This window comes from Colossoma macropomum, unplaced genomic scaffold, assembly GCF_904425465.1.
Source record: "Colossoma macropomum unplaced genomic scaffold, Colossoma_macropomum, whole genome shotgun sequence".
Taxonomy (NCBI): domain Eukaryota; kingdom Metazoa; phylum Chordata; class Actinopteri; order Characiformes; family Serrasalmidae; genus Colossoma; species Colossoma macropomum.
This window is the reverse complement of record NW_023494792.1, coordinates 13,646,414-13,670,523: the sequence shown is the minus strand read 5'-3', so window position 1 is coordinate 13,670,523 and position 24,110 is coordinate 13,646,414. Positions and strand designations below refer to the sequence as shown.

At 38.6% G+C, this 24,110-nt stretch overlaps 1 protein-coding gene across 1 annotated transcript in view; it reads left to right on the top strand.

The window, feature by feature from the left end:
- The first annotated feature begins 22,848 nt into the window (after positions 1-22,848).
- Positions 22,849-24,110, top strand: part of roraa (RAR-related orphan receptor A, paralog a) — a 296,333-nt gene continuing 295,071 nt past the window's right edge. Inside the window, exon 1 of the mRNA XM_036576078.1 lies at positions 22,849-23,297. Within this exon, the coding sequence (XP_036431971.1) occupies positions 23,144-23,297 (154 nt within the window). The 5' untranslated portion in view covers positions 22,849-23,143. The remainder of the gene's footprint in view (positions 23,298-24,110) is intronic.

The following is a 24,110-nucleotide window of genomic DNA, read 5'->3' as shown; positions in this document are numbered from 1 at the left end:
GTTCTACCTTATGAAATTGGAATATCTTATATCTGATCTCTAATAATTGAAGGCTAGTCTTTGACTTTTGCAAAGTACTATCATGTGATTACAACATTTAATTATGTGATACGATCCATTCATTACTGATTGAATGGTTCATTACTGAATGTCACTTTTTGTGTGTATGAGGTCACAGTAAAGTGATACATATATGATATTTCATTGAAAACATATACATGTTTATTTATTTTTTTCTTTACATCACACTCTCAAACTCCTTCGCAATGCCACCCTGAACCTCTAGGGGTTTACAAACCCCTTCTTGGTATAAGAACCACTTTTGATTCCAAAGTGATCTTTCAGTGGTTGGTTCCTAAAGAATTATTTTTGCAAAGATGTGTGAGTATGAAGAACCTTTAAAGATCCTCCACATAATGTAAAGATTCTATAGCTGTTGTAGGTTTTAGGTAGAACCATGCACCCAAGCTAATAACCACCTAGGAACCTTTACATTTTAGAGTATAGTTAGGATATGGGCAAAAGGTTGATATCAGTCTAAATTAGGAGACTCTGCCCAGACTTAAGACTTTCCAGAATTCATAGATTCCTCATGTCCTTTAAAAGTCAGATGAATATCAGTCTCCATTCAGTGTTCCAGACACACCATCGCTACAGGCAGCAGTAAATACTAAAATTTTATTGTAGTTTTGCATATCATTACTTCTGCTGCTGATCTGAGGAAAACTATCATCAGTGAGTCTTATGATGTTTATTTTAAACACATCTCATTTAAAGTCTTATTAATTCACCTTGTTGTCAGATTTTGAGCAATCATTTGCATAATTTCTAGTGCTCTTACAGAAATATGCTGAAGAGAGAGTGAATATTCAGTGGAGTGAATGCAATGATCTAGTGTGATATTCCAGTGTATACAGTCACAACCTGATTAGTTTCCAAAATGTAGAGTACTATGGGAAAGTCAGAGATTATCCTTCAAAACCTTAGGTCAAAAAATGACTAAAAGATACAAAGAAAATGAAACAACTGTACAAGACCTGCAGAGCACCAAACTGTCACTATCCAATAAACAGTACTTAAAGCTTTTATCTTTGAGAGAGAGAAGAAAATCAAGCTCCACTCTTGATTCAGATCTGAAAAAACCCACAGGTGATTCCGTCCATCCAGTCTGAAAGGATGTGTAGCTATCAAGAAGCTGTTACTGAAAAAAGAAAACAGACACACAAGAACAAAATCTGCAAGTGAAGAAAGGAAGCTGCTGGTGTTCTCAGAACAATAGACTCCAGGCCTCAACATCACTGAATGTGTTACTTGTATCATGAGAAGCAGAAAATACAGCCAACTTCTACAACTAAACTTTGGAGGTGTGGAAAAAAATCACTGCAGAATTTTTAGAAAAACTGAAAACAAGTCTCCTGAAAAGAATGAAAGCTGTAATAAAGGCAAAATGCCTCAGACAATACTGAAAGAAATCATATTATATTCAATTTTTGAGGTTTTTGTACTTTTCTGTTAAATACATGTTTTCTGCTTTTTTTTCTGACAATTTTAATGCAGATTTGACTGGACATTAAACAAAGGGTGGTCTCTTTTGCACAGTACTATATATAGCATAAAAGTCCAAATGCATTTTTGTGGCCTTCCTGTAATGTTGTTCCTCTAAATAATCAAATGTGACAGAAATAAAACGTTAATTGTCCAAAGCCCCATATTTAGCTCTGAGTTTTGTACATATTTTTCTAATCTAATTTTGTGTAAATGAATTGCAGTAATGTATTCACATGTGACAATTCCCACGCATACACAGACACACACACACACACATATACACATACTCCAGGCCTCATATTTGCGGAGCATGGTGCAGTTAGTAGGCCATCCTGTGCACCTTTTGGGAGAGCGTGTGTGTGCTCTCACAAGGTGAGATGCAGCTAGAGGAGAAGGCAGGCTCGCGGTCAGCAGGGAGCGAGTGGGCCGCCGGGAGAGGCTCTTAACTTCTGTCAGGCACAAATAACCACGCCATTTTTCACCTCCTGATTTTGAGCCCGGCAAGTCTCCCCAGTCATTTGAACTCTACACACATGCCATGATTCAATTTTGACTCTGGACACTTTGAGAGGCACGAGAGGCAACAGATCCGAAAACACAACATCATGATGCAACTGCACGCGATTTACTCCAACTCTTTATGTCTGCTCAATAAGCAAAACATATAGACTGCTCTATTCAAATGATTCAGGTTCAGGTATTGTATGTAGAATGTATTTAAATACACTTACAGAGTGTACCTAAATGTGATTGTATCTGTATTGAAGGATAAAGATGCATATTCACATCACTTTCATTTATTATTCAGTTATGATTATTTCTAGTCCTTTGCATACAATAACTATGTGCTATATTACGGTTGACAGCATAGAATATATTTAGATCATTGTTGGGGTTTTATTACAGCTTTACATCTTCAGTGCTCTTTGACAGAGATCTTTCAGAGCTGCTAGGTGGTGCTGTTTGGTAGCATTGCCTGGCAGTAAGACATCCTGAGTGAACATGTTTCCCGTGTTTCAAAGCTGATTATTATTATGTGTTGACACTGTTAGCCCAGTCCATCAATATTATCCATATGAATTCACCATTTTGGGCAAAAATAATGTAAAGCGTAATGACAATCAGCATGAGGAATTTTAGAGCTCAGAGACCCTGTGTGCCTGTTTTTTGTGAATGTGTGTGTATGTGTACTTGTATTGCTAGATTTGTAAGGGCTAAATGTCCCCATAAGTAGCACAGACCAAAGGGGTTGTAACTCGGAGTAAGAATTAATATTCTAAGTTTCAATCAGAAAAATACTGCATTGGGTGATATCACTACTGTGCACACCTAACACCCCCTGGAGCTAACAGGAGAAAGTTGACTTTATGTCATACAGTAACACATTTATGTAACAAAATCCAATTTTTAGGTACGAAAGTAAAATTTTATGTTGTGTTTACAGCTTGGTTGGTACTTATATTAATAAAGGTTAAACATTCTGACTGATACGGTCTACATCAGCTGTTTCTCTAGTTGTCATGTCATGGCTAATGAGGACAGGGGGATTGTAACACACAGCACAATGTAAGAAGACTGACCAAAGAACAATAGGTTCACTTATATTTCTTACATAAGCCTACTTAAGTAAGGTAAACTTTAACTATTAATGAAAAATCAACTTTGTCCTGCGTCACTTGCAGCTTTCTTCTCTCTTAAACTAACATGCAGTCATGCACATGTTACATGTTTAATAGGTTCATTTTTTTTTTTTGTTTAATAAGTTCACTTTCCTGCTTTGAATAAAAAAAAAAATGACGTGATTATTTTAAATGTTCTTCACAAATGCACCTAAATAAATTCTTTTATACTCCACCTACTATTAGAACCTACACAGAAGAAAAAATGATCATTCAAATGTTGCTCTTTGACAGCTTGGGAGACTTAATGGTGATTCTCCTAAAATTTCTTAGGAGAAAAAGACAAAGAGGAAACATGAGATACTTCGGACCCAGATAAAAAACAATAATAATAATAGTTATTTAGAGCATCAAAACTGAGCAGACCCTTAGTCTTGAGTCATTGATTTTCTGTCTTTAGGCCACTTGCAGACTAACATGAGTGTTATTATTTTGGCAAATCTAAGCACATTATCTTTCTTGAGACCAAGGCCTGGATTGTCAAGTTATTGGCCCCTAGGTACAAACATTTGGTGGGCCCCTACCTGCCTACCTTTTTAGGTGGTCAGTGATTTTTTTAGATCACAGTAGGTTACACAAGGCCTATGTAGCACTATTATAAATGCAATAGCAAGATCACGCACAAATAAACCCAACAACCAGTGCAACATTTCCCTATAAAACATGTGTCCGCTCTTTACAAGCAACACCTTTACCCCAATGAAGATGACAAATTAAAATCAGACAGCTGAGATCTACATACTAAAAACATACATAAAAAACCCAAACTGTCAAGCAGCCTAGCTAATGCACACTGCCACGATGGGTAACCTACCTCTGATGACAGTTTGCAGATCACTGCTGACAAAGACAAATCAACTTTTTCTTTAATTTAGGTTGCTGACATTCTATATTTGGTTTTGGAAGTGGGCTTCCTCTACTCTGCTAAAGTATCAGGCCTTATTTTTACAGATTCCTGAGGTACATATTTGAAAAATCTGGAGGTTCAAATTCAATGCATTTAAAGAAACTAATGTTATCTCATTGCTAAAATCCTGAAAGCTTGACCAAGGGAATTACGGATCACATGACAATTTCTAAGCAAAATGAAATAGACGTTTAGGAAAGACAAGGAAAGCCTCATGATTATGATTGGCCGTAACACAATAATAAAGTAGTTCATTTATTTCTGCTGTGCTTCTAGCAAAACGTTTAGATTTTCTTATAATTGCTTGCATAACACGCATTGAATGATCCCGGCCCCTTGAGATCTCTACTAAACTTACTAGACATGTGTGATTACTAAACCCTTCTGTTCAGGCAAAATATCTGACCAGCAGGAGAGACTTGAGAAGAAGCAACCTTTGGCCTTCCATCTGACCTCATTGTCGTCTAAAAGAAATTACAGAGATATTAAAGAGATTCCATTTATGGATACCTCTGTAGTGGGGAAGGTTGTAACAGTGCAACTCTTTTTTTTTTACACAAACTTTCTCATTTTCTGAGCAAGCAGTAGATTTCTTTACTACTGCTGTTTAAAAGAGACAAAAATGGGTATCTTATAAAAATGCTGAAAGGTATAGAGGCTGTAGGTATAGAAAATATGGAAAAAGTGAGGTCTTTTTGTGGCCTTCATAAATTTACAAGCTTCTATTTTACAGAAATAATGTCTAATAATTAGATAAATAAATAATTTCATTTTCCCCCTGAATGGCTAAGGTACATGTGTGTGTCTGTGTATCTTCCTGCAGGTGTGCGTGTGTGTGTGTGTGTGTGTGTGTGTGTTTGTGTGTCTTCCTGCATGTGTGTGTGTGTGTGTGTGTGTACACATGCGCTTGTGTGTATTGTCAGGTCTCTTTCTGGCATGCTTCACATCAGTCATCACTTTGAACTGCCACAAACGTGTCACTCTATCTCTCAGTTTGATGCTTCTGTCAGATCAGGATCTTACACACATTCATTCCCTTCTGTATTCACTCTGCATTCTCTCCATCATTCCAAACCTTCATTTTCTTTCCATGAATGAATAATACACAGCTCATATGGCAGTTAATGGGTTTGTTTTTGGAAAAAAATAAAATAGAAGAAGGATCACCTCTATTTCTCTCTGTATTGTATTTGCATTGGTATTGTACAGACTAGCACTAACTGTTATTGTAATATACCCTGCATTTATCACAACATCAATAGCAAATTAGCATGATGCTGGAATTTGATTCCCTGTCAAAGCACGCCAGCACTATACCAATGTAAACAGGCAGACTCTTAACAATACATCCATCTTCCTCTGACGAGAACAAAGACAGCAGTAGTGGCTGGTGATTTTTTTCTAGGTGGGGCATTCCAGATCACTTAACCTATGCCATGTAATGTCATTGTGTTTAAAGTTACATGTACACATCTTGCAACAGAAGACATTTGAACTTCCGAACAATAATGTTAATATAATGAGATTCTAATATAACGATATTAGGCTTCTTAGAAATATGCATTCTATAGACTGCACGCCTGCCCTTCGAGAAACAATTAGCTAAGGGTTTTTTTTTTCTTCGTAAAATCACCTTTTTAAAATGCTTTTCTCATTTGTGTTGTGTTGTAGTCAAGACTATCAAAGATGAATCTGAGTCAAGACCAAGATCTGGTCCAAGTCCAAGTCAAGACTGATACCAGAATTTTTTAGAATATAAAAATAAAAAGAAGAATTCATTGTACATTCCTTATCATACTTTTTAAATAAATATTATACTTTATAATTTTTTAATAAAACATTAAACAATGTATAGCATAAAAATATTACTATTATAATAAGTATTATTATATTATTGTCTTAGCTCAACTTTACATTGTAACTTTTGGAATTAAGATTGTGATTCTCTGTCTCTTCTTCTCTAAAACGTCTTCAGAATCACCACCTAAAGTCAATAGAATATAAAAATTGCACTCAGCTGGTCTAGAGCACAATTTCCACTTTATCCTGAGACTGAGACAAAATGATGTTGAGACAGGAATGAGACTGTTTTACGGTCTTGGAACCTGAACTGGACTGAACTGGTGGGCCCAAAGCTGTACTACACACTTCTATAACCTAAGAAAAACTCAACTAGTTTGCAATACAGTCAGTGTAGTTACTGATTAACAAGTCTTCGTATATCATAAGCCTGTGATTTCAAGGGGTTAAATACTACGACAGTACACATATGTATTTCAGAATTTCAGATGTCTATAAGGGCTGAATTTATGAAGGAAAGTGTTTGACAATGTTTGCTATACACATTATATTGGTCAGCTGTTTACATAAAAAGTAGATCTAAGCTAAGCAGATCTGGCTTGAAAGCTGTAATTCCAACTTCTTGGGCTTGTTGGCAAGATATCTTCAGGCAGTGTGCTAGCAAATATTAATGCAGCAGAATGCACATTTCAAGATATGGCAAAGGGATACATGCCTCAATAGCAGCGATGTTAAAGATGCTAGGCTACTAAATTCGAGATGCAAACCATCTTGTATATCCTCCCTAGAAACTAAGACTGCAGCCCAAGATAAAGACAAATAACTGGACAGCACCAGGGCCCGACATGATCCACAGCTACTGGCAAAAGAAACTCACAGCACAAATTAAACAGCTGCTAGCAAAAGGCTCCCACCCTGGCTGGCTAACTCAAGAAAGGACAGCGCTGGACATGAAAGTTCTCAACTAGGGACAAGCACCATCTCAGTCTTGTTCCAGAAAAAAGGCATTCCCTGATTTCCCCGCCACACTCAAAGACATTCTTACTGTCAATGGGGCAAGCTCCTCAAACCCTTCATTTCAGACAGCGCCATATCCTGAGATGAATATTGTTTTTTCATTACTTTTTCATCAGCATTTCTTAGTGCACTAGGGCAACAGTAAGTCCTGACTGCAGGTTTGCAAGTGCATTCCATTTTTAAACTTAAAGTCCCTTACATTTCCTTCAATAAGTTATTTTGAAGCAGATATAAAGTTTGGGAGGATGGAAGTCAATGAGGAAAAGAATTGGAGGTGGAAATAGCACAAGAGACACAAGAGCATGAGTTAGTACTGCTAATACTCCAAAACCAGGCTGGTCATCCTGAAACTAGATTACTCATGTTTTGATTTACATTACATTTGACCAATTTCATGAGATAAACATCTGTCTAAGCTTTCTGGAAGTCCTAGATATGTCACTGACTATGAATACAGCCATAGTCTAACCGTATTGCAGTCAGTTGTTAGAAATGGAAAACAAAGGCAGCAGCAGTTCTATGCCTATGCTCTTTAAAAAATGGTCACTGTAAAACTGCCACATATAAAGTAAAGTATGTTAATGTCTTTTACAAGCTTAAAATAAAAATGTAGAATATCTTTTACAAGCTTCAAATGAGCATATTTGATCTAGAACAGTCAAAATGTTTACTGCCATTAATGTGGCACTAACATACTACTAGAAATCCAATAGGGGCTCTCGTAGCAATTAGCATCATCGCAGAAGTGTTATTTTTTCTTGTTTTTGACCAAGTTTTGACATTTACAGCATATACAGGAGCTCTAAGGCCTAGCTCTAATAGTCATGGTTCACCTCAGGGAATGTGAGGTGGAAAGTAGAAAGACAACAACATCTAAGTAGACAGAGTAGGAAAGGTTCTGAAGAGCCAGATGAATGAGAAGAAAATCAAAGCCAATTCAAATTAAAGTTGGCAAAGTGAGGATATGGAAGTTGCTTTTATCTGAGCTTGAAAACTCCTCACCATGCACAAAGTACTCCATGCAAATCCAACATCCAGAGTTGTAGACCATGCTGAAGAAAGTGGGGATGGACCCACAGAGTGTCAAGACCACTTTGTTGAATAGAGGAAGCTTCAGACAAATAGGGGATGTGAATAGCATGGAAGCAAAGGCCCCTCCATAGAATGTACCAACAGCAGGTAGCAGAGGTAACTGACATGGAGGAATATTACCAAAGGATGGAAAAACAGCACTGACAGACAGCACAGAAGCACTGATCATGCGAGCTCAAGAACCAACATTAAGGATTAGATCATTGGCTCTCAACTTCAGCTCATTAGCTAATTATTAAGCCCTTTTAAAATTGGATCAGGTATGTTAGGGCAGTGAATGCAAAAACACTGTGCAGGTCAGTGGTTCCTTAAAACCAGCCTAGTTCAGTTGGTGATAGGAGCACTCGGGCTGTGAACCCCAAGCTTTGGAGAGTGGCTCCAGATTCGATTCCAGGAATGACAATGATTCTACTAGGAGGTGCAAGCGAGGAAGATAGCACCACAAGAAGAAGAGATAGACAGTAGTATATAAATAGATATCCTCCTATAACCTTATGCATAGTGTATGTAAAATAGACACATCCCAATTACCTGTTTACCTGTCAAAGAGAGACAAATATCCAGTGTGGGGTTCATACCTGAGAAACAAAACACCACAACTGAGGTGTTGCCCCTGGGATTTGCCCTCCTTACATGGGGACTGTGTAGTCTTCTTTCCTTCTCTTTCTCACTAATTGACCATGAAAAACAGAAACAACTGAGTAATGACTGGCATGGCCACAGTCTGTAGAGGTAGTGAATTATTCTCATGCAGTATTCAGCATAAAACATGCTGCAGCTATTGTTTGTTCAAAATAGGATTAGTTATCTTCTTAGAAATGGCCAAGCACCCGTAAGTATAAATCCTTAAGTAATTGTGGCTTAATTTTGGTTCAATTATTTCAATTTTGAACTGAGCAAAAACAGCTCAGATTGTTCTTCTGGAAACAGATTAAGACCAACCATAGACTGGATATTTTTCCAGGCTCCTGTAGGAATGAATACAATACAATTGTTTCTATATGAGGCAATATTACTTGTGACAAATGCATTTCTATTCAAAATTATACTCAGAAAAGTGTTTGGCTTATTAAGTATTTTTATAGTGCAGTTGATAATTATACACTGCAAAAACTTACAAGGTTATTCAACCTAAACATATATTTAATAGAAAATTACACAAAAGCCTCAATCACTACATATAAAAAATAAGGATTTTTTAGTTTCATCGTTTGCCTTTATTACAGCTTCCATTCTTTTCAGTTTTTCAAAGAAATCTGCAGGGATATTTTTTCACACCTTCAAATTTCAGTCTCACCTCCAAGTTTCAGTTTCTTCAAGGTTTAGTCTTGTTGGTTGCATTTTCTACCTCTCGTAATCCATGTATTCCCAATTAGAAATTTACATTCACATCTCAGATGTCCAGTTTCAGTGTCTAGTTCACCGTTTTCACTTTGCCTGTTTCCTTTTCTCAGTAATGGCTTCTTAACAGCTACACATCCTTCCAGACTCATAGTGTTGAGTTGTCTTCTCACAGTGGAAGGATGGACACAAACACCTGTGGATTTTTTCAGCGCTGAAGTAAGAGTGGAGCTTGATTTTCTCCTCTCTCTCTCAGTAATGAACGCTTTAAGCACTGTTTATCCGATGGGGACAGTTTTGGTGGTCTACCAGGTCTTGCACAGTTGCTATGAGTCCCATATGAGTCTGTAACTTTTAATCATTATTTTGAACTCCAGTTTTGGAATTTTTTTTTTCCCCTACTTACTTTCCTTTGACTCTCCCTCTCCTTATGAAAGCGGATTATCTTATATCTAATCTCATCGGAAACATCTCCTTTAGCTATTTTGGATGCACATGAGCAAGAAATTTGAATGTTAATGTCACTTTGAGGGGGAACACAATGTCAGTGAGAGCTTTGTTGGGAGGACAGCTGTAACTGATTGGTTTTAAAATGGGAAGAAAGAAAGAGTTGAAGTGGCAGTAGGTGCGCAGAAGTAAAAAGTGGACAGACTAAATAAGAATTTAATGTTATACTCAGTGTTGGAGGCTTTTGTGTAATTTTCTGTTAAATATATGTTTTCTGCTTTTTTTTCGTGACACTAAAGAACTTGTAATAAATGTCCATTTGGAATGGAAATTAGATAACTGAAATGGTGGCCTCTGTCTTTTTTACAGTGCTATACATCTTCAAATAAAATGAATAAGTTAAATCTCATAATATTCTCACAAAAGCTCATAATGAGACAGATAAGCTATATTTAAGATTACTTCATTTACCAAGGTATCAGTTCTGGAGTGTAATTTTCTAATTAGGGGTATTTCTTGTGCTGCAGTATGTTTCTGTTTTTCTAGCCAGAAAACTGTTACTGGAAAGAGAGAAGTGCAGATCAATAAGTCGTGTGTTTGGAGCTGTAAACTTTAGCTGAAGGGTGTCCTGTCTGGGGGCCTGCACTGTCCTCTTCCTGTGCTCTCTTGATTTGAAATATTGTCTTACATAATGAGGGAGAAAAATAGAGCGGCCGTGCACTCCTGCGCCGGTGTCAGCTTAATCAATCATTTTTAAACACAGGCAGGCGTGGAGCGCCTCCCGCCTCCCATCCGCCGCATCCTTCCCCTGCTCCAGCGTAGCACGGCGGCAGCAATTCATCATCACTCAAAAAATTAAAGCGCCGCTGTATCACACTCGTCCTTGCCTCTTCTCCGCTTTAAACACAGAGGTGGGGGCGGAGGAGGAGGGCTGGGGGGAGACGGGCTGAGTGGCGGGTGCATGATCAGTGGTGTGAGGAAGGAGACTGAGTTCTCTCCTGACAGTCTCTCTCTCATTTTTTCTTTTGTTCATTTTTTTTTCTGTTGCTTTCTGTAGTTCTTTTTTCCTTTGCTCTTTTGCTCTCTCTCTCTCTCTCTCTCTCTCTCTCTTGCTCCACTTTCTCCCCTTCCATGCCATGCCATTGACTGCCAGAGTCAAGGTGAAAGGATGGCATTGCTATGGTTCAGAAGGTCAGAGAAGCACTGGAGCGGGGCGATCAAGTACAGAGAGAGGGAATAGGTCTCATCTCACGGATGTGCAAGATTCTACCCCAACTTTTCCCCCCGGAAACAGAACTCCATCAAGCTTTTTATTTTTTTTGCCAATTGTGCTGTAGGCACCGGGGATTCTCCAAGGTAAAGTTAGAGTGTACCTTTTGTCAGTCTCATTTCAGTTGCTCAAGCCACAGAAGAAAGATCTGTTCTTTCATTATATCAGTTTGAGTGCCAGGGAGAGCATCCGCTTCAATGACTGGAGGGAAAACCTTACATAGGATGGTCAAGCCCACTGTTATGGAAAGAGACCCAGACACTTGACGCTTTCCAAATATGTCTAGACAGACTCACAAGGGGATGACTCTGAGCGCAGGTCATAAGAAGCAATTATTTACTGAGGTGTATTTCATATAGATCTCGATTTCTTCGCTAGCTGGTCTGTTTGCTGCTCCAGCTCGGTTCAAAGTGAAGATGTTAATGGGCTGTTAGGTTACACCTGCTTGTCAGAGACATATAGTGTGCAGTGATGGAGTATGTGGCTGTTTCACCACATCACACCTCCCCACTGACATTTAAAGCTCATGTGCGGTTAGAATGTCCCATGTTATCCTGATGTTCCCTCCTCTCTTGGCTTTTGTACTTTGAAATGTCATACACGGGACAAATTATCCCCATGTTCCGCGGATGCTCAGAGACAGCAGCAGCTGACTGCTTATGCACATTTCCTCCAAACATGTTTATTACATGCAGGAAATCACAAGTCAGGACAATAAGTTTCTTATTTCATCTGTGCATAATCACTGACACAATTATGCATACATCCTGTTATTTGTCTGTTTTAGTTTTTTTAAACATTTCAACTGTGTTTAATTGCAAGCTTAAAAAACTACTCAGTGTCTCATTGATGGAAACACAGGAACAGGACGAAAGCAAGTGCAAATGAGTGCAAACACACTTGTTCCCAGCGTCTTTCAAATCAGTCATGCAATAAAACTGTGTGTAAACAATTACCTGCAGTCACGATAGGTGCGCTGGTGTTCGAGCTCATTAGTCCTAGCTGCTGCTCTATACATAATAATGATGACTGTGAAGAAAAGATGGAGCTGACTGTCAGTGTGTCTGATTTGGAACACAAGGAGTTTGAATCTGTCATATATTTTGCTAAAAATTAAGTAATGGAAGTAATGAAATGTAATCAGTTGTTTAAAGGGTTCATGTCATTGTTTTTTATGTAAAAATTTGCATGTAGCATTTAAACACTGCTTGCAGATTGTTAAAGTTTCAAAACATAATGAATCACTTCCCGGTCCATACAGTCTATATATGGAAACAAAATTCCATATATGGATATTTACATATATCCACTAATTCAGCCTACAGCAGTTTAGCCATGCCCATTCACACTGGAGTTAAAAGAACAGTTTCAGCACAGGCTAACTTTTTGAGGCATTATACAGAGCAGCCAAAGAAAAGGAAGAAAGACAGAAAAGAAAAAGAACAAAAGCCTGTCACCCCATTTTTTCTATTTTTATTGTTCTACAAATCTCAATTTCGAAAATGTTGGGAAGTGCACAATAGAACAGAAAGAAGTGATTTATAATTCCACTTTGACCCGTATTCGAACAAAAGCGGTACAAAGACAAGATATTTAATGTTTACCTTATCAACTTCAGTGTTCTTAGTAAATACATGCTCATTTTGAAACTGATGCTGGCAACATGTTCCAAAAAAGCTGGGACAAGGCATTTTAAGTCAAGTCAAATCAAAGTGCATTTATATGCCGCTTTTTTCAACAGACATTGTCACAAAGCTGGTTTACATAAATAAGGTCTAAGCCCCAATGAGCAGGGTGGCAAGAAAAAACTCCCTAAGAGCAAGAGCAATAAACCTTGAGAGGAACCAAGACTCATAAGGAAAATCCATCCTACTCTGGTCGACACCAAATATCAAAACAAAAACATAACTAGAGCAAAATGAACAGAAGATGACATTTTACAACTGATATAAAATATTGAACATAGAGAAAAGGAAAAAAAGAACCAGCCTGTTTTTTGACTGAAGTATTTAGATTAAGCAATGATTACCAATGACTACTGTAAGAGGCCTATCAGAGTAACAGTGAGAAATAGCTCTATGAAAATCAGTCACTGTTACAAGTTAAAACCGGTGAGTACTGTTAGGAATGTATCACAGTGAAAATGAGAGTTAAATCCATGAACATGTTAGAAGCCTATAATGATGATATGTCATTATGACTATAAGAAGAGCGCATTGTGTTGAGAGGCAAGTGACACAATGCCTACAATTAAATAGTTTGAGTCTATGCAGGCACCAGTATCATTGGGAGCGTGAGTGGCAAGCAGGTGAGGCTTTTTGCACAGCACTAGAGAGCAGGAAGCTTCATGGTGGTCAAACTGGTCCAGAAGGCGGGTGACACCCAATCAAAGCAATTGAAGCAACAGCATCAGACTGCACATGATGGTAGTTGTTCAGCTTGAGAAAGAAACACACAGACTGTTAGTTCTGTTTGGGGTGACTGAGAACAATATAATGTTAACAAAGTGTAAGTGACTCCAGCAGGCCTAGCTATTACAGTTTAACTGAAAAGGGAGAGCCAGACAGTAACAAAGACATGGAGCCTTCCTGAAACGTCAGCGCCCCTCTGCTACACCGTTAACAACCTTAAGTGAGCATGTGAGAACAGCAGGACGACAGCACCAACACTCCCAGTTTACCATAATAATCTATGTCGATTAACCCCCAGATCTGCACCTTTTATCTAGCGGGTAAAATTAATTACCAAAGCATTGACTAAGCAAGTAGGTTTTTAGCCTGGACTTAAAAACTGAGGCTGAGTCTGAGTCTCAAACAATGACTGGAAGGTTATTCCAAAGCTTTGGGACTTTGTATGAAAAGGCTCTCCCCACTAATGTTACATGATTAATTCTAGGTACTAATAGTGAGCCAGCACTTTGTGATCTATGTAGGCGTGACGGTCCATAATAAGCGATAAGTTCACTCAGGTACTGTGGAGTAAGACCATTTAGAGCATTTTTAGTCATGGCAAATATAATGCAAATAATAGAGGTCCTAAAACAGAGCTTTGTGGAACACCACACTTTTACACAAACAAAATTCAACACTAGGAATGGTATGAAATAAAAACAAAAAACCAAAACAGTTGATGCAGTCATGCCTGGGTATAAAAGGAATGTCCAGGAAAGTAATGATTGGTCAAGTTGTGGACTTAATAAATAACCTAGCAGTTTAAAAACAACATTTTTCTTCAATGAGTGCTTGCAAGGATCTTTGGTATTTCACCCTCTTCAGTGCATATAATCATCAAAAGTTTCAGAGAGTCTTGGGAAAATGTGTAAAGGACAAGATCAAAATCCACACCTGAATGTCCCTGATGCAAGTCAAGACTGTAATATGCACACTGGAAGCTACATGTCAACAATATCCAGAAATGTATGTACTGTTTGCTATCTCTGTATTCTAACCCTATGAAGAAAAGTACCATCCAGACTGTTACAAGTGTAAAGTTCAAAAGCCAGTGTCTGTCTGGTATGGGGACATTTCAGTGCTGATGGAATATGTAACTTGTGCAACTGTGAAGGCACCACTACTGCTGAAAGACACAATATGTACACATTTTGGAGCAACATTTGCTGATATCTTCAGTCCCGAGATGATTATTAAGTGTTGTTAAAAGGAAAGATGATGTAAGATAGGGGTAAACATGCTCCCGTCTCAACTTTTTGGAACATGTTGCAAGAATCAAAGTTGGAAAAGTTCAAAAAGTAGAACATCAAATATTGCATTTTTGTAATATTTTAATGTAAGACAGATATAACAGAATTTACTGATCACTGCTTTCTGTTTTTTTTTTAGCATTTATTAGCATATTAGCAAGAAAAATGTATGATATGCACTCTTGAAAAAAGATGGTTCTTCAAGACCTCTTTAAAAAAGAAAATGGTTCTATATAGAACCATGAACACTAAAGAACACTTTGTATGATTAAAGTGTTCATTCCATCAAGGAGTTTCTTCAGACTGATGGAGAATGTGCTGTAGATGGTTTCATAGAGAACCTTTTTGAAGGGTTCTATGTAGCACTCAAAAGGGTTCTTCTATTGTGGCCATGTCAAGCATGACACAATAGAAGAATCCTTTTTGGTGCTATACAGAATTCTTTTAATAAATGTTATGTAGAACCATCCACAGCACATTCTCCATTTAATTTAGTTGTGCAAGGTTCTTTGAGTGTTCACTGTTCTATATAGAACCATTTTCTTTACTAAAAAACCCTTAAAGAACCATCTTTTTACAACCCCATTCCCAAAAAAGTTAGGACGCTGCGCAAAATGTAAATAAAAACTAAATGCAATGATGTGCAAATCATTTAAACCCTATATTTAATTAGAAATAGAACAAAGACAACATATCAAATGTTAAAACTGAGAAATTGTGTTGTTTTTTGAAAACTATATGCCCATTTTGAATTTGATGCCAGCAACACATTCAAAAAAAGTTGGGATGGGGGCAACAACAGGCTGGTAAAGTTATGCTAAAGTTATGCTATGTAATGCTAAAAAACACCTGGTGGTTGATTTGCAACAGGTCAGTAACATGATTGGGTATAGAAAAGCATCTTAGAGAGGCTGAGTCTTTCAGAAGTAAAGATGAGGAGGGGTTCACCACTGCAGTGAAAGATTGCACGAGCAAATAGTGCAACAATTCAAGAATAACGTTTCTCAACATAAAATAGCAAAGATTTCTGGATGTATTACAACAGACTTGCTCCATATTAAGAATCCAGGTGCTAAACTGGCCTGCCTGCAGTCCAGACCTGTTACCCACTGATAACATTTGGTGCATTATGAAATGAGAAATATGACAATGGAGACCCCAAACTGATGAGCAGCTGAAATCCTATATCAAACAAGAAAAACATTTCACTTTCAAAACTACAGCAGTGTCTCCTCGGTTCCCAAACACTTATAGAGTGCTGTTAATAAAAGACGTGATGAAACACAGTGGTAGATATGCCCCCTGTCCCAACTTTTTTGGAACATCAAATTCAAAATGGGCATATATTTTTCAAAAAACAATAACATTTCTCAGTTTCAACATTTGATATATTGTCTTTGTAGTGTTTTCCTTTAAAAATATGGTTTACATGATTTGCACATCATTGCATTTTGTTTTTATTTACATTCTGCACAGCGCCCCAAGGTTTTCGGAAATGGGGTTGTAAGAGTAGTCCCCTCAAAAGAAGACCCACTCTGATCATTCACACTCATGTTAGTTTAAGTTTATGGCAAGACATCATATCCAAACAACTCTTACACAGTTTATTTGTCTTTGTGTTTTGCTTTTAGCTACTTTCATTATATTGTAATAGCATTACACTTACATGGCAAATTTAATTTACCTAAAATAACACCTATGAAAGGCTGTGAAAGCTCTTAAGATCTTTTCCTGCACCTTTCATCTTTGTGGTGTTTCACAGGCATGGAGAATTATGAGCTAGTGATTCCTGTGGCCTCTCCACATGCTCTTGTGCTATTAATGACAGATGGAAACCTCAGCATAAATAACGCAGGCCAGCTCATGCTGTATGCCTTTCAGCTACAGTTATTGAGAATTACACTCATCTGTATTTGGTGGTGGAAAGGGCTGAGTATGCATTAAAGTAATTTAAAGTTTATACTACTTCATTTTGTGTCTGAACATGTTTTTGGACTGTTTGGTTTGTGTAAACCTCCACAAGAGAAGGAGGAATCCTGTGTCATATTTCTTCATTATTTTGTTTATGCACTAATGACAGACCCAAACGTTGGAAACTTCATACATTCTGAACTCAAGAGGAATTAGTGGGGTTGCATAATATGGCAGACACAATAAACAACTGTACTCTTGATCTATAGCATGTCTGTGATCCAACTGGTGAGTTTTCCAAATGCATCCATTTGGTTTGTCTTGTGTTTGACAGTAGGCTGGAATGGTGATGTTTTTCGACACCTGATTCAGATCTAGTAAGAGGTTTTTCATCAGAGAGATGATAAAATAAACAGTTCTTATGGGATAGCTTAATGTTTGAATTATGTGGAAGTCAACATCAAGTTCCTGTATATATATAACTAAAGAGAAGTAGTGCTGGAAAGTGTTCCTGTAATCGTAGAGCTTCTCACTGTTCTTGGTCACTGATCGCTATGTATATGTATTGAGTTTATGATCTGCAACTCTTTGAATGATCTAGAGAGTCAGAACAGTGTCTTTATTCTCCTTCATTTCATTCTTACCATACAGGTTTCTGTTCAACCCCAGTGTGAGGTTAAACAACAAATATAGAAATGACGTCAATACAATGTAAGCAATGAGGGGAGTGCCCTGAGACAAAGTTCACAAGCCTAACCACATTCCACTGAGCATCATATGTAAAATGTATTTACACTCTGATTAGCATTCACGAAACAGCCCTGTAGTTACTCCTATACAATATATAGGATGATATATATATGTTGAAAGTTACATAATAAATTGTTGAAAAAAAAAAAACTAAAAATAAAAGCAAAGTTTTTCATTATGAAGAAAAGTCAAAATCTATCATCCAAACAGAGAAAGAGAAAGAGAGACAGAAAAGAGGGAGAGACAAAGAGAGAGGAAGAATGAGAGAGAGAGAGAGAGAGAGAGAGAGAGAGAGAGAGAGAGAGAGAGAGAGAGAGAAATCAGAGACAAAAAGGTAGGAGAGACATGACATGAGAGAAATAGAGGGAGAGACAAAAGGAGGGAGAGACAGAGAGAGTGAGAGAGAGAAACAGAACCAAAAAGAGAGAGAGATATGAGAGAATTAAAAAGAGAGAGACAAAAAAGAAGGAGAGACAAAGAGGGAGAGAGAGAGTGAAAAAAACAGACAAAAAGTGAAAGAGACATGAGATAAACAAAAAAATGTAGAGAAAGGGAGGAAGAGACAGAGAGAGTGAAACAGAGAAGAGAGAGCGAGAGATGAGAGAAATAGAAAGATAGAAAAAAGGAGGGAGAGAAAGAGAGAGTAAGAAAGGGAGAGAAACAGAGACAAAAGGAGGGAGAGACATAAGTGAATAAAAGAGAGAGAGACAAAAGGAGGGAGAGACATGAAAGAAATAAAGAGAGAGGGGGAGACAAAGGAGACAGAGAGAGAAACAGAGAGATAAAAAAACAGTGACTAAAAAAAGAGACGTGAGAGAAATAAAAGGGGAGAAAGAGAGAGAAAGAGAGAGAGAGAGAGAGAAACAGAGAGAGGGGAAATGGATGTGTAATGAGTATATGTAGAGTTGAGTTGTATGAGTAAAGGTAATTGTGTTTTTGTGTGTGTCCAGTAAGAGCGAGCTCTTCATGCTCTTCACTGTCCGTAATTAAAAAACGAGCTCAGAGAGGGGAAGGCCGATGTGTTTGGACTGAGCCTGGGGACGTAATCTGTGGGACAATTACCCAGACTGGAGATTGTAGGATCTGTGAGACAGCATTTTGGAGCTCTCAAAATTACACAAGCACAAAGAGAGCAGTGTTAGCTGTGAAGCCACTCTGTAGTTTAGCCAGCTGTCGTTGCTTTACAAGCTCTTTTAGCACATTAAGAGAATACATTACACATACGCAATGCTAAAAGCTAAATAACAACATGACATTTCTTGTTATCAGCAAAATATGACACATGGAAAGGCAAACTGCATCGTGTAAGATGTAACTAGCTCTCAATAATGGAGGCATTATTGCATTTTGAACAGATCTGCAAATGGTTTCCATTATCACAACAATTATTTTGTTCACAATGTGTATTACTGACTAATTATAGTGTTGTGAAAACCACTGCATGTGTGTGCTCAGATATTTGACAGCGTTTGTTTGCTTTTTTGAATATTTGAATTTTTTTCTACTATTTAAATGATATAAACTCTTACGTTTTCTGAATGAAATCACTTATGATGTTTGTGTAATTTTATGAGCAAAAAAAAACAGCCATAATGCATTGTTAGCCCTTTAAGACTGAAATATGGGAATGAGCTCTGTTCTGATTGGCTGTCTGGCTGTCTTGGCTGTCTGATTCTTTATAACATCAGCATGAACGGGCAGAGCTAAATTGATGTAGATAGATGTGAATGCGATGGTTTTCATTACATCAAAAACCAGTGATCCACATCATTACCATTGGACTAAAATGTTGTGACTAAAATGTCTTTACAGCAGAAGGAAATAACATTCTTGAGATTTTTTAACATAACACTCTATTTGTCCATTCGTTGAGAAGTTTTGACACTGTGAACAGCTGGCATTTTCAAATTATGTAGGCAAATGACGGAGATAAGAGGTTTTGTTTGGTAGTAGCCATTCAGTGGAGTAAAGAGTAAATGGTACACTATAAAATGTTTTAAATGATTACATGTCACTTCCACCCCTGTTATTTAATATATTCAACATTCAGACACTGAAGCCCTTTTTCTTACAGCAGCTCTGAACTAAGTTGTGTGTGTGTGACAGGTTTGTACACAATAATACTGATGAACACCAAGATAGAAAGAAGAAAGGCTGCAATACGAAAGAGGCTCAAGAAAGAAAAACAAACATTACAGACCAAATTTAGGGTGATTTGTTGATTACAACATGGACTTTGTTGTTTGGCAACAAATGACTTCATGCAAATCGCTCATAACAAGTGACAGAACTGGTAGGACTTGCTTTGCCATTGTTTATCATAATCAAAATAAGTAAATAGATCAAAATGAAAAACGCTACACGCCCAACTTGTTATTGCATTTGTGAAAAAGGAGAAATAACTTAGTGTACAGTTTTACCTTATTAGGGTACAGTACAGTTATTGATTGCCATTCATACATTTACAGTGGATTCCTCATTCTGACTGACCTCTCAAACATACACAATACAGTACAATAAGTACAATACAACACGCATCTCTACACAATACACATACCAGCTATAATACAGACACGAACCGCTGTGGGTAGGGCTAGCCAGTATGAAGATATTTATTGTTGTGATAAATTACATCACAGTACGCTTTTCCAAGCAATTTATGGATATCATACTTAAAGAACCACATGACTAACCACATGTTTCATTACAAAGAGAACATATTTTGTCCTGTTTAATTGGATTTAGTGCAGTGCGGTGTCTAAACTGACTGAACAAAAATAATTATATTCATAGTTTTGATGATATTTTTTGAATGTGGTACTACTGGCTCTTTTTGGTCTTTTCCAGCTTATCAAACCTAAATATTGTGTATTGTGAAAATGTCTTTTTTTTGTCCGTATGACCCACCACTTCTGCAGGCTATAATAACTCTGTGTGTAATGTGATCATTTTTAATGTAGTAATGCCATTTTAAATAAGATTTTCTTTCTCTACATTTCTAACCTGATTAGAGGCTCACTTGAGTGCAATCCAGTCCCCAAGTTACATTGCAACCACTGTCATCTTGCAAGGTGAGGCATAATAAGTAATTGTTTTCTGCCTGAAATATAAAATAGAAAAAGAACAGTGTTTGCTTGTCAAACCTGATTTCTTATTGTGAGAATTAGATAGTTGCATACCCTGGTATGAAAGAGAGCCCTTGATGTCATGCTGTGGTTTGAAGTTTGATCTCGGATTTTATTTGGCTGGGGGCCATCATCAGCGTGAGCATAGTGTCAACAAGCCATGAAGAGAGGCAAGCAAGAAGGACTGAATTGGTTGATTTTCAGGTCTGGAAGTGTAGAAGTACATTAGCTGTAAAACTTGATTTAATGCTGCATTAATTATGGGCTGATCATTTGCTGTTGTTTCTTGAGCTTTAAGTGAACATAGATATTTTTGTCAACAGGACCAGGTGACACATTGAGAAAAATAATTATTGCACTGTTAAATAGTCTAGGTATGGATGTTTTCATAGTGATAAGAAACAAAGTTAACTGACCTGACCAATAGACCTGGAAAAATTCATTTTCATTTATACAGGGGACACTAGAGGTCATCCACATTTCAGTGTCCTAACAATCCATGTGACTAACCATGGGGCAAACAGTGAGTCACTAATCTTTGACTTAGGAGTAAAATGTGGACGTGTAACCTAGTGCGCCTTTAACATCAGTGGCTTTTTAAAGTTTGTGGCTTTCTGGGTCTGTGCTTTAAATACATCAGGTGAACCTCGTCAGTGAATGTATTACTCATTATTAGAGAACGAATAGGGCATTGAGAGCTGGCACATCATTAAACTGGAATATACTCAACACCCTTCAGGTTAAATAACTTGAGCTCATGCTTTGCAATGGTTGGCACTGCTGCCTCTATTGCTTCTTATTAGTGATAACAGTCAGTGGGAGATTGCCGCCATTAGGCCACCTGTTAGAGAAGGTTTCCAATGATTGCCGTTGAGTTTCTAGGCTTGCAGGGCTTTTAAAGGTAACTGCCCGTTTCTCTGAAGTGTGTGGCTCAAAGGTTAGCCGGGTGATCACCGACCATGCCAAAGTCCACGTGCGCTGCTGTGGGTGGGGCGGGTCGAAGCGGCGCGCACGCCTCCGGAGCCCCGCCCCCTTCCCCAGCAGTGCACGTGGACTTTGGCAGCGCCATTTGCGACTGGAGAAAGAGCAATGACACTATCCGAGAAAACTCTCACTCCTGTCGTCCTCTGTCTAACCACACAGCCCGTTTATGTGCGAACTTAGCTGAACGTCAGTAGCGGAGGTTTTGATCAGCTGGCGGTGTCTGTGAGCATCCAGACCAACTTAATCTACTGAGGCGGATATGGCTGAGGCTGCTCTCCACCGGCTCTGAACGCGAACGAGAAGAGTTTAGCTTTAAAAAATGTGCGATTTATCGTGATAGGAGTTTTTTTTTGGTCCAGAAGCGAGACATGGTTACACTGTAACACAACTCAGCCTTGTGACTAGAATTCAAGGCCTGTGTGATAAAAGTACACAAGACAGCCTCCACAGAAAACAGCGGCCTGAACATATTTACTCTGAAACTGTACTAAAAAAGGGCTTTTCTGCATTAGGGTCAATATCAAATATCTCAGCTAAACCACAGCACAACGTGTAATAATTAAAAGCAATATTATATAATAATATAATAACTAAATAGCAATAATGTTAATTTCCCAATGGGGTAAATATATTTAAATTTTGAACTATATATATTATATATATATATATATAGGTTATTTTGCAAGGTTATTTTGAAAAAAAATATATCATATGTCATTATATGACAATTGGAGCATTGTAAACATTTGGTGTTTGGAATGGGAGACGGACAGATCTGGTTTTTGATGTTAATGCTCACTAATGCATTACATATGTTGCCTACATGAGCTTCAGTAAACATGATTTCTCACAATGTTGCTGTCTGAACATAAGCTCGTGTTTAGGCTCATAATTAAGTCAAGTTGAGGAAAAAAAACAGTGATGAGAAGCTGCCATTGCCAAGATCGAGCCTAAATTCACATTATATGGTGTTTGATGTTAATGTTCACTAACGCAGTACATATGTTGCCTTTATGAGCATCGGTACATCTCATTTTCTCACAATATTGCTGTCTGATCATCAGCCCGTGTTTAGGCTCATAATTCAGTAAAGTTAAAAATAATAATAGTGATGAGAAGCTGCCATAGCCGAGATCGAGCACATCTCCTTGTGATCATTCTGCTGTTTCTGCCCTGCTGCGTGCGTTTGTTCCAGCGCATCGACAGTCTGAGACCCGGCGAACATGTCGACATATCTGTGAAACATAATAAGAGGACATGAAAGAGGCATTGCTCAGTGTGAGAGGGCTCCTCCACCGCTCACATCCATTCATCGACTATTGACAACCTCTCCCTTTCTCAGTCGTCTGACTCGAGCTCTCTCTAGCGCTGCCAGTGGACAATCAGACCCACACACCCACCTCTGGCTACACTCGCGTTTTTTGAACATTTCTTAGTTCTGCTCTAAATTTACACGGCCAGGCGAAGTCTTCTTAGCTCGAAAAAATCTCGTCGCGACGCCTCGTGGTCCGCTAGAAGACAGAAGAGGAGAGAAGAGAGAGAAAAGACGCCAAAAAAACCCCGAGATACAACATGGAGTCCCCTCCAGATCCAACAAGCGACCCGGGCAACAGCGCCTCAGAGTCGGCTACCCCGGTCAGGGAAACCCCGGTAAACCTGGAGACTCTCCGCAAAGCTGAGCACCAAGCCCCGGTCAGGAGACAGAGCTGCTCCAGCACCAACAGAGGTAAGAGGCCACTGAGTTTAGTGTCAGCGGCGAGCTATTGATCTGCCTGAACACTGATGCAGCAAACTTCAAAGTGAATCCGTGGCAGGATCAACTCAGATCGGTGGAGCTGTGCGTGGAATGGAGATCTGAGGCGTTTTTTATTGTGGCTCTGAAACCGAGAGCCCGCATTTCTTTAGCTTCTCTGGCCGTTTATAACACGTTTCATTGTAACAGTGTGGAGTTGGGCTGCTGCTGCCGCTGCTCGCATAACCGCGACTGACAGGCAGGCAGGCGGATCTTAGCATTGTGGCTGGCTATGACAGCGCCAGGCAGCAGCGGCTCCTCAGATTAAAATTACACAAACAGCCAGCCGTTACAGAAGCAGATCAGTGCGGCCAGCAAATCCGGCTCAAAAGCGGCATATTTTTAGGTATGTGGCCGCAATTAAAGGCCATTGATTTGACTGGCGAAACGCTGATTTTCTTTTCTGGAATCCAACTTCACTGAGCACTTTTCTCCGCCGCTTGAGTCGCTATAATGACACATTTTCAGCAGTTTCACAGCTGTTTTCATGGACCGTGTGTTCAAACATACTTCCACGTCCCACGGCGTGAGTGTAAGTGAGTGAGTGTGTGTGAGAGTACGGCTGTGTGTGTTTTCCACGTTAGCTGTCAGTGAGCCTTGCGTGTCGGTGCACGCGCTCTCTCTCTCTCTTTCTGTCTTTATCACTGTCTCTCTCTCTCTGCCCGCTCCGCTCCAGCTCGTGCGCTGCGCGGAGTCGCTAACGCGCGTGTGGAGACGGAACAGATGTTGAACGCGGCTATGAGGGGA